Consider the following 12,030-nt stretch of genomic DNA (forward strand, 5'->3'; position numbering starts at 1 on the left):
CTTCCCTCTCCACAGAGCATTTAAAGGCAGTGGAGCTCAGGTAGGCTCTCTTGGTTTCCCTTCTGAATTCTGCTAGGTTGCATCGCTTGGTAGCTCTCAGAAGCTGTCAGTGGCCACAGACTAGAAAAGTGCAATTGGTCTCAGTTCACACAGCTGGCTGGTTTGTCTCTGGCTAATCCTGAACTGCCTCAAGCGACTGCTTTGGGGCTCTACAGAACAGCAACTTCAGAGATCTCTTTCTATTACTAAGTGTTTGAAAGAGCAATTTGCTCTGTTAATTATCCATCATTTCTGTGCAGTCTGTTTTGTCAGACTTGTCTTTAGCTCCCAAGTTGTATGTGAAGAATTGTTTCCGTTGTAATGCACAATGAACTAAAAATTGAGAGATGAAAATGTGAAGAGTTTTTCCAGCTTTGATTTCATGTCTGGAATTTTGGAACCCACTACTTGCAGTTGTTAATCTGTCCAAACTGGTCTGGTTTGGGATGCCCTCGTACTTCTTGAATCGCTGTTAAAGGCGGAGCAATTCCTACAAGTGCCATGGCCCCACTGTTGTTCTAATTCTTGTTTCTTTGTTTTCCACACGCTGCTTTTCAAGCCTCCTTTTTCTTTACAGTCAAAGTGAGAACTGCACTGTGTCTGAACCTTGTTGTGCCTCTACATAAAGAGAACCGAACAGCAGCAAAGCCAGACAGGTGACTGTGCTGACAGCTCTCGTAGCCAGTAACACGTAACTGTGCTAAATCCCTTGTGACGGCTTTGATTTCATTTTTGCCAGTGAAATCCTTGTAAAAGGAACTGCAGCAGTGTGATGAGCTAAGGTGAAGATGCTGGTTTTAGTAGTGCTCTAAGCTGAGTGAAAGGGCAATTGAATGAGGGTTATATGCTTTCTCTGGGACGATAAGGTTTTATTTCCTGAGGGAAAGAGCCAGCTTTTCATGGGCTATATGTGGGCTTTGGCAAGGGCAGACAATCCAGTCTGTCAGGAAGCCATTTGAGGTGCTTCAGGTTTGTAAGCTTGTCTTTTTGTTTTTCAGGCGGATATTTGGAGCATGGGTGTAGTGCTGTATGCTCTGCTGTGTGGGTTTTTCCTTTGGATGATGACAATATGATGGAACTCTACAGGAGGATACCAGTGGGTATCAGTGGTGCTAGAATACACTGAGAAGGGAAATAGCTGAGCTTGACAAGAGGCCTTGCTTTTCGGATGGCAGAACATGCTGAGCTGTGGGTAGAAAGGCCACAGCACAGTCTGCTGAATATTGTCCCTGTTTTTGCTGCTTTGTCTACCAGTATTTTGTGGATTTGGTTCTACGCTTGGTTGGCCTATGTGGCACTGTAGCCTAATTCTGTACCATGATAGCATACAGAATTTAAGGAGAAGTATTTTCCTGCCAATGGGCTGGATTTTTTTGTATCTGGTTCTTCAACTGGCTGCTCCCTATACTATCTGTAGTAAAAATATAGACACATCATTTGATTTCCCTGAAATGAATGTTCCTAAATGCCAGCTCTTCTCATGTCTACAAAGATCAAAGTTCTGCATTTGCTATTAGAATTTCCTCTTCCAGAATCAGGAGGTAATGTAGGACCCCACAGATTGCCTTCAGAATCCAACAGTTAGTTCTGTTTCCTTTCGGAGTGCATAACAACCTGAGCACATGAATTGAATGACGTGGCTTGTTAGTCTGGTACAAACTCTGCTGTACACTGAAACCTGGTCCATTTGTAAGCAGGACTTTGTCCATCTCTGCAGGACAGCAGAAAACCCTTTGTGCTAATCATGATGCCAAGAAGCAGAATGCGGCAAATGGCAGATGATCCAACTGCTTCAGGTGTTCATTTCCTTAAAACTGTGAATAGTTTTGGACTGAGAGTTTGTAAGCAGAACAGAGCTCTTAAAGCTGTCAGAGATTATTTCTGCACTGTTCAGTTCTATCTGCCTAACATACACCGGATCTCAGAACTGCATTGCTTGAACTGGTGGAACTTGTTGAAGTGAACTGGGATGAGCAAGTTTTAGAACTTAGTCAGAATGCAGTAAAAAATGGATAATCTCATGAGTATTAAGGTACAGGCTTGCTATTTCTGCACTGAATTTGTTTTTATTTTACATGGCTGTGATCTGAAAGTTGCTTGAAACGCAGGCACCTAGGCACTGTTGTGTAACTGAATTTCACACGATAGGTCCTGAAATATCCTGGAATCAAAAACTCTGACTTGTTTTAAGTCTGCTGCTTGAGTCTAATCAGGGTCATAGTGTCTGTGTGCAGTGTTTCTTTCCCTGTAATGCTCCACATCATTTCATTTTGGGAATATTGAAGGAAATGGACTATGTGCCTGTAACTGCTCTTCACAGTTCAGGTGTTTGACCTTCCTTTTGGTGAAGTGATGAAATACTGCTGGTTTCTATTTGTGCTTCTAGGCACCTTGAAGCTCTTAGGAATAGAACAATTGTCTCCAGTTCTTTTCAATGATATCAGTAACAGCTCGAGTGTTGCTGCCCACTAGGTAGACCCAAAGAAGCAGATTACAGTGAAACAACACACGAGCTGGACCTGAATGAGGATCACTTTCAAGACAGTGGCTATGCTGCTTCAAGCCTACTTGCTTCTTCCTGCCGCCACTCTATTACCAAGTATCAACAACCTTTCATGATTCAACTTGCAAATGTTTGAAACTAACCCTTGTGTTTCTATGCCTTCCTAGGTGATTCGAGCCCTTGTCAACCCCAAAGATCCAAACCAAGCAGTGTCTTTCCATCAATGGAGAGTTCTTATTAAGCATGAATCGCTGCAATTCGGATGACAGCCTTCCACATGGTAACAGTGATGGACACAAGGGGCTCATCCACGTTCATGCTCTCATATTTCCTGGCTCTGCTGAAGCTCGTGACCTGAGCCTGCCAGACACAGCAGTCACCTGCCTGGATTGTGACCCAGCGCCTTTGCAGTGCTGCCCATCCCAAGCACAGCCCGAGTGTCCCAGCAGCAGCACCACCATGCAGGAGCAGGGCAGCATCAGTGAGGTGAAGCTGAGCATCTTAGATGGGGACTTAGAGTCAGGCTGCCAGTCCCAGGCACCAGGCAGCAGCACCAGCTCTGAGCCACTCTCATCTTGACAAGAGGAGTCCCATCTTCACCCTTGACCTCTCAAGCCCTCCTGTCTTTTATTGAATAAAGTCACTCTCATGCTCAGTCATCGCCTCGACTGCATTCTGAGTCTTCAATCACAGGGATTGGGATGAATGCAACAAACAGCAAGGCAGCTCAGCTTGCAATGCTATGGCTGTGGGGTTCGTGCAGGCAGAGCTCTGGGTTCCCATTTTGCCTGGCTTTGGGATGTCTGCAGCAAGATCTCTACCATTTGGTATGGGAGCAAATAATCTCTAGCATCCAGGTTGCTGCTCATGATATATCCCAGTCTTCCTGGCTGTCACTTTGTGATACTTTTCAAAGCCTTCTGATACTCTTTGATGCCTTGGCTGCTCCCTAACACCTCTGTCCTCCTGCCATGTTGACTCACGTCTCCCACTTTTAAGCTGGCTTTGCAGATCACCTCCAGCCCTGTCATCATCACGCTGCAGCAGGAGGTGCTCACCTGGCCCAATGTCTGGCAGTACTGCTTGTTCTGCAGATGAGCAGCTGCCTCCTCATCTCTTCAGCTACAGTAGTTTTTCTCAGGGCAGTTAGATGCAGTCATGCTCCTCTGGATTTGGTGTGTTAAATCTATGCTGCATGGCAGCAGTCAGTGCAATACAAAGGTGTTCTGTGTGCCATAGCATTTCTCCAGGGGCTGCCAAAGGTAGAAGCACAACACAGCACCATCCTTCTGACAGTAATGTCTGTGAGTGTTAGACATGTGAGCACTGCATCATCCCCAGCGTGTCAGTGCTTTTCCACACCAACCTGACTCTCACACTCTGCACTGAATGTAACTCTGCTCTTGTGGAGACAAATGCTTTCTGTCACATCCTCCATCCCTGCAACCATTTGCCGGTAGGCAGCTCTTGCAGAAGAATCAAGCAGCAGAACCTTGTGCTCACCCTACAGCATGCAAATGCTATGAAAGCAGAAATAACCTGGCATGCTCTGGGTCTGCAAGGCTGCACAGATGGGAGAGGTAGATTGTGTTTTTGCAGTGGAAGTTTCCAGTATTTTCAGTACATAGTGTAGGCCCTATCTGAATGTATAACCCTCTTGTAAAACAGCTGTATAAGTAGTTTTTCCACCAAGAAAGTTGCTGAACAGAATTAAGTTCAGACTGGGGGCATTCTGACATGGGGAGAATTGAGACAAGCACAAGATAAATACAGGGTGGGTAGAGCCCAGCACAGGACAGAATGAATGTACTGACTTTTGGAAACATTGCCCTTCTCTGTCCGCAGAAAAATACAAGGCAGACCTAAAAACAAGAGGTTGGTAATTGACCTTCTATGGAAATGAATCCTAGCCACAGTCTCGAGGAGTCTGTGAGCCTGAGATGCTCAACCAATGAGAGCCATGAGAGCATCACCTGCAGTGGGTTTAGGGCACAGAACAGAATTGATTTCACTGACTGGTGTGCAGTTTCTCCCTTGCCAATAGGGGATGTGCGCGCAGTATTGCAATAATGAATAAGCACTGCTGCTATCGCTGCCATCTTTGCCTAACTAGAAATCTTTGACTTTGAGAGTTTCTCACACAAGGGGAGAGGGTAAGAAAGTAAAGAGGCACAGAAAACTAAGGGAAACTGCTCTTCTTTATCTTATCTATAAAAATTGATACGATGCTGTTGTGCATTTTTTTTAATTTTATTTTTAATTTTTTGCTAATGTCAGTTAGATTGTTTTAAAATATCCACACACCAAAATCTGACTACCAAGCAAATGTAATGAAAATGAAATGAAGGTGAGTTAGTGGAAAGCACAAGGCCATATTATATTAGGCTCCAGCAAATTTACAGGCAGTCACTGCACGAAGAGGTAGATTTGAGTTGCACATTATATGATTCCCACAAAGATTAAGGAAATCTGAAGCTTTCAATATATTTTTTTTTATTCTTTTTTCATTTCATTTTTTAAACACCTGACCCAGACCCCAACCCTCACAGGAGCTGTAAAGACAACAGCATTAACCCGCAATGTAACTCTAATCCTAACCCTTACCATGATTCTAAAATCGTCTCTAACTCCAAATGTAACAACAAAAATGATGCTAGAAGTTTGTAGCAAAAGGAACCTTAACCCTGATCATAATCCAAAAAACAATCATTAAGGTAACAATAATCTTTACCTTAGAAGTAATATTAAACAGAGCCCAGATGATGCCTGCATCCAATCAGAAGCATGCTTTGCATTATTTAAGAGTTGTATTTTTTCCAATGAACTCTCTCTATTATCACGTTTATAAAGTAACAGAGTCTGTTCTTTTTCTCCTGACACTGTGCCTTACTCCTGACATCCCCTGGAAATGACCCAGATAGGGCACCATCAAAGTAATGCTAATAGTAATGTCAATCCTAAGGGTATCTCTAGCCTCAGTGTTAATGGGACGCTAACAACAATCCCAACAGCCTTAAACATTCTGGTGGTGTGAAAGAGGTGCTGCCTTGCACATGCTGGGCAGTCCCATTGCCTGTTAAATGCAGGCGGCAGCGTAGAAACATGATGCCCGTGGTCAGAATGCCCTGTGGCAGATCCTGGCACCGGAGAACTGACCGGAGAACCATGAGAGAACTGACAACAAATCACTCGACATCAGAACCGACCCAGTGGTTATTTACAAGCCTTGGGTGACCCAGACAGGATCTCAGAGTGGTGAATGTAGGTACAGAAGTTGTTACTACTCTGTTTTCTTCTAAAAGCTGCTCAGCTGCTTTGCGTTTCAGACCATCCCTGGCTTCACTGTGTGCATCTGTCCAATTGATACCAGGTGTTTTTTCATCTCGGAAGTGGGGGGGAGCGGGGGGGAGGGGAAATGGACATCAATTCAATTACTCATTTATTTATTGACAGAGATTCACGTTTGCTACATTCGGAGAAGTTTTTATTTGTTTGCTGTGGTTTGGTTTTATCTTTTTTTCTTTTTTTTTTTCCCCCCTTACCTCCTCTTCCATCTTTGTGTTCTTCCCCTATAATCAAAAGAGAACGGATCCCCAGGGTCTGTCCCGCAGACGTTCTTTCCGTGGTCTCTGCTGCCACCTGCTGGCCAATACACGGAACTGCCACTGTTAGGCGTTTGGTGCCGCAGGAAGCACAACGCAGATCTGAGTTCTGACCGGTCTACGCAGCAAATCCGCCAATCTTTATTGTGATAAGCCCTCCACATGGCATTGCGCATGCACTCGAACACGCAACAGGTACAGATTTCTCCTAACTCCTTGAGGAGCAGGCAAGCAGAACAACTGAGCGCACCACTGCTTGTGATTGGGCCACCCCCATCATAGAGATGCACATTAGTGCAGAACTTCCTATGCTGTACTTTCATCCCATTACCCCTAATCCTGTCCCCACGCATTTCTGAAAAGACACCTGCCTCACCACTATGACCCCCACACCTCAGGTATTTATTAACCTGGATCCTGTCCCCTCTCAGCCTTCTTTTCTCAAGGCTAAACAGACCGAGTTCCCTAAGTCTCTCCTCATAGGGGAGATGCTCCAGGCCCTTCACCATCTTAGTGGCTTTCCGCTGGACTCTTTCCAAGAGATCCCTGTCTTTTTTGTACTGGGGAGCCATGAACTGGACACAATATTCCAGATGAGGCCTCACCAGGGCAGAGTAGAGGGGGAGGATCACCTCCTTCGACCTGCTGGACACGCTCTTTTTAATGCACCCCATGATGCCATTGGCTTTTTTGGCTACAAGGGCACACTGCTGGCTCATGGTCAATCTGTCGTCCACCAGGACGCCCAAGTCCCTCTCAGCAGAGCTCCTCTCCAGAATCTCTTCCCCCAGCCTGTACTGGTGCATGCAATTATTTCTACCCAGGTGCAAGACTCTACACTTGCTTTTGTTAAACCTCATCCGGTTTCTTACTGCCCGGCTCTCCAGCCTGTCCAGGTCTCGCTGAATGGCATCACAGCCTTCAGGTGTGTCAGCCAATCCTCCCAACTTCGTGTCTTCAGCAAACTTGCTGAGGGTGGTCATTGATGAAGATGTTGAACAAGACCGGACCCAGCACAGACCCCTGGGGGATGCCGCTCGTTACAGGCCTTCAGCCAGACACTGCACCGCCAACGACAACCCTCTGCACTCTGCCAGTCAGCCAATTCTCGACCCACTTCACTGTCCAATCACCTATCCCATACTTCCTCAACTTTGGTATAAGTATGTCATGGGAGACTGTATCAGTTAGAGAGGTTATAGAGTTCAATTCCTGTAGTCAATTTGGCGGCCCAGGTGGGACCAGCTCTGTTCGCTGCAGGACCAGCTGAGAGGGAGACACTTTTGGCACACCCTGAGATTTCTCTGAAGGACTCCCTTCCTCACCTGATCACTGCAGGGACAGACAAGGACCACCCATAGGTGGACCAGGTATGTGTATGGTAAGTGGAGCCCATATGTCTTGAGGAGACATCCTACACAGTTTACAGCCATACGTGCTGCTCCCAGGGAGGTGAGCTCATGGCTTTGGTTGCCAGCTGGGGTAGGAAGACTCCTTGGGTGAGTTCCTATGAAAGGGAACTGTATGTCATATGAATGGAAACAAGAACAAATACTCTCTCCCATGTGGTTGGCAATAGGAGGGACCTAGGTTGGTCTCTCCTACGGGTATGGGACATAGTGGATAGCCTGTCAAATGGTAGCCTGGGTTCTCCAAGGTGTAATCATGGGGCTAATAGGTTGTATGTTCAATATTATCATCTGCTTTAAGTGTTTGGTACTGTGTGTCAAGCCGACTCTGGGAAAAAAATTAACGTTTGCAACTGGTTGACCAGAGTATGAGTGTTATTAAGATTCCAGCTAGAAAACGTTGTCAGCATTGTGTAGTATGAATAAACCATGGTTTTTGATCTAAATGTCAGAGTGAGTGTGGTGTGAGTGAGACACAGAACAGCTGCAGGGTGAGTGCCAAGTCCCGACCCGTGTTTCCTTCCTCCTGTGAGCGAAATGGCCAGACACGGACAAAGTGAAAGACTGTGTTGTGTGTCCACTCATAAGTACTTTCTGCTTGTATGTAAGAAGATGGGAGTTTGTACTCTGTAGATTAATAAGATGGTCCTGAGGAGAGGTGTACATTCCACCACCAATGAGTGTGAACCCATTTATGTAATACTATGTACTGCTTGTGAGGAAGTGTGTGAGGGAGGTGGTTCAGTCAGTGCTGGTTCTGTGGCACAGTGTTTATAACTGAAGAATACAGACTGTATTAAGGGAGTTTATGTGAACTGAAGAACTGTACTGTTTGACAAACTGTTTTGATGGTATAAGAAAGTGTAATTGTTAATTATATAAGAAAGTGTACTTGAGGGAATGTGGAAGTGTATCTGAGCATAGAAATAGAGGAAGCATTTACAGAGGAAAAAGGGTTAAAGCAAGTTTACCTGCACTGACATGAGAACAACACCCTGCACCGCTGCCCTGTGAGCTGAGCAGAGCAGAGCAGAGACACAGTCCCCATGTATCAGGTAGTGTTATTCTGCTTACCAAATGAATGAGTTCACTACAGAAGAGGCAAATCTTCCCCTCTGCTCCATTTGTGGCATACTCTGGAGTTCAAGGCATTGCAAAGCTATGGCACAGCCAACACAAGTTTGTGAGGCGAAGGTCCTGTTTAATTTAAGCTCATTCTGTGACACAGTTATCCGTTTAGTTGACCAAGGGAAGCCAGTTGATGTAATCCTTGAGGATTTCAGTGGAGATTTTGATACTGTTTCTCACAACAACCTTCTGGACAGAATGTTCTGCATATGGCTAGACAGAAACACAATGTGGTGGGTGAGCAGTTGGCCAGTAGGTCAGTCCCAAAGGATTATAGTCAGTTTTTTCCATCAGGCTGGTAGATGGTCACTGTCGGGGTCCCCAGGGTTCCATTTTGGGGCCACTTTCCTTTCATGTTTATGCAGATGACTTGAATGCAGGACTAGAAGACGTTCTGAGCAAGTTTGCTGATGAGACCAGATGAGGAGGTGCTGTTGCCTCCACTGAGGGTGGAGAGGACTTGCAGAGAGATGTGGACAAGTCAGAGAAGTGGGTACCAATTGGTACTAAGCACCAAGTGCATAAAGTATAACAAGAACAAGTGCCTGATTGTGTGGAGAGTGTTTATGCAGAATGGCTTCATGAGAAAGGACATGAAGAGATTCCTCTAGTTAAATTGTAAAAGAATGAATGTGATTAAAGACAAAGACGGTTTATCCTAGGGACGGTCACGAGCTAAGCAGCTGTGGGGAAATCAGTATGTGAAAAGACAGGGTATGTAGCTAAAGATGAAATATGTATCTAGAAGCAAGGACGGCCTAAGGGAAAAGCAAGATGTGTAGCAAGGTGTAGACAAAGCTGCAAAGAAAAAGTATCTATAAGACTAACCACAAAGGTCAGATGAAGTAATGTCTAATTCACCAATCCTGAGCTTAACTTTTGCAATATGCATGAACTTATTACTGATTGTATAAATGAGATGCTGTAACACCTAATAAACGAGGCTTGTTGACCATGATAGCATGAGACTTGTCTCCCGCGGTTACTTCCAACAAATGGTGACCCCGACGTGATAAGGAAAAAAAGGGCGCCACGGGTGAAGAACTGCGTTGGGTTCGGGTCCGGATTTCACAGCCCGACGGACGACGAAAGAGCTAAAATTGGAGCTCCGCGTCTCGAGTGACCACACAGGTGGGCTCGACCGACACGTGCTGCCGAAGCCTGGAGGGCTGCAACGGTACCGACGTGAGTAAAAATGGACAGGCAAGCAGCATATGATTTATTTTCCGCTTTTCTTAGGCGGAGACAGTTTAAGGGTATAGACTTAGAAAAGGATCTCCCTGCTTTATTGAGCCACGCGGTCTCATATGGCTTTTTTGCAAACCCCCACTTAGTGCATACATTAGAGGAGTGGCGGCGGTATGGGGATAAGTTGTGGGAGTTAGTTTTAGATGATGATAAGTCGGCAAAAAAGATAAGTAAGTTGTGGAAAGCAGTGCATAATGAGTTGTTGATGAGTCAGGCGGAAAAAAGGGCAGCTCAGGAAGCTCAAGCTGCGCAAAAACAGAATCAAGATTATGGGCTGCCATGGGGCACTAGCGTTCCAAACCCCCCTGTTTTTTCTTCCGTTACTCTGCCGTCTGCAGCCGCAGTGCCCTCTGCACCCCCTCGCGAAGTGCAGGCTGACCTAGCAACGGAGCCCGCAGAGGTCTCCTCTAGCCCCCCCCCTTCGCTGTCCGGAGCTCCGCCGTCCGGAGCCGACTCGGCGCCGCTCCCTGTCTCGGCACCGTCTGTGCCGCAGCCGCAGCCATCCGGCTGCTCTGAGCTTTCGGTAGCTCCGGAGCTGTCAGTTCTGCGCGGGTCGGGTCCGATCTCTGGAGCTGGGTCTGATTTTGTGGGGACTGTTGCAAGGGAAAGACGCAAGTTGTGGTCTATGCTGGCAAGGCGCGGAATAGAGGATGGTGATAATGAATTAGTACAGGCAGCGACTGAGAATCTTGCATTTCCTGTTGTTTATGCTCCCTTGCCGCAGGGAGGAGTTCAGGCTGAGATTCAATCTCTAGACTGGAAGATGTTATCACAGTTGCGAGCTACTGTAGGGTCATATGGAGTGACTAGTGAACCGGCCAGGCAAATGCTAGATTATCTTTTTAGTGCACATATCCTTCTCCCAGCAGATATTAGAAGTATCACGAAATTGATTTATACTCCTCATCAGTTAATATTGTTTAATGCTCATTGGCATCAGTTAGCTGTGGCGTCTGCAGCAGTTCAGAGAGGACCAGGAGACCCCTTAGCAGGTGTAACAATGGAACAATTGTTGGGTCTTGGGGCATGGACTCGAATAGAGGCTCAGGCGATTTCTGACCCTGAAGTTTTGCGAGAAACTATGAATTTAGCCAGGAAAGCTATGGATAGTATAAAAGCTCCGGGAGGAACGCCCATTTACATGGGAATAAAACAGGGACGTGAGGAGCCGCTAGGTAATTTCATAGATAAAGTTGTGGATGCCATTAAGAAGGCTAGTGTTCCGGAATATATGCAAGGGGCTTTGATTAAACAATGTGTGCTTCAAAATGGTAATTCCTCAACCCGATCCCTGGTCAATACATTGCCCGGAGATTGGTCGATCCCTGAGTTGTTAGAAAAGGCTGCTTCGGTTCCAACTGGAACCCAGGCATTCTTAGTGAGTGCTTTGCAGAAAATTAGTGAGGGGTTGCAGGAGCAGGCAAAAGCATTTCAGGAGCAATCAAAATCCTCACATACTCAGGTTCTAGCAGCCCTTGCACCCCTCCAAGCTGCAGTCGCTACAAACCCACGCTCGCAGAACAGCCTCCGTATGAAATGTTTCCGTTGTGGAAAAACTGGACATTTTCGTCGCGATTGCCAAGCCACTGGGATTTGGTGCAGCAAATGTCGATCCAACACTCACAACGCTGCTGCCTGCAGGTCGGGAAACTCGAAAAGCAGCGCGAGCAGCAGCCGCGCTCGGACACAAGTAGCAGCTGCAGTATCGGCAACCCCCAACAGCAACAACCCCAACCTGCCACCAGCGGGAGCCTCGGCTTGGACTTGGCAGCCTCAGTAAATGTTACTATTTTGACTAATCAGCCCTATCGGATTCCTACTGGACTATTTGGCCCTATCATGATTAATGGACAAGCAGTAGGAGGACTGTTATTGGGTAGATCGTCTGTCAGCATGATGGGACTGTTTGTTTTACCTGGAGTAATAGATGCGGACTATCAAGGGGAAATTATGATCATGGTACACACCCCTTACCCGCCTGTAAAAATACTTAAAGGGCAGCGTCTAGCTCAATTAGTGCCGCTGCCGCAGTTAGCAAAAGGACTGACTCCCCTTAAACAAGAGCCAAGAAAACAGGGAGCATTTGGCTCAACTGGGAAAT

The 12,030-nt window shown here is 46.3% G+C and overlaps 1 protein-coding gene across 1 annotated transcript; it reads left to right on the plus strand.

Annotated features, from left to right (window-relative positions):
• The first annotated feature begins 9,239 nt into the window (after nt 1–9,239).
• Nucleotides 9,240–11,751, plus strand: LOC146752297 (uncharacterized). Its single transcript, XM_085532049.1, has one exon. The coding sequence runs from the start codon at nt 9,877–9,879 to the stop codon at nt 11,707–11,709; it is 1,833 nt and encodes a 610-aa protein (XP_085388175.1). The 5' UTR covers nt 9,240–9,876; the 3' UTR covers nt 11,710–11,751.
• Nucleotides 11,752–12,030: the final 279 nt, after the last annotated feature.

Source organism: Coturnix japonica, unplaced genomic scaffold (assembly GCF_054131305.1).
Source record: "Coturnix japonica strain WE unplaced genomic scaffold, WE-NBRP24 Scf047, whole genome shotgun sequence".
Taxonomy (NCBI): domain Eukaryota; kingdom Metazoa; phylum Chordata; class Aves; order Galliformes; family Phasianidae; genus Coturnix; species Coturnix japonica.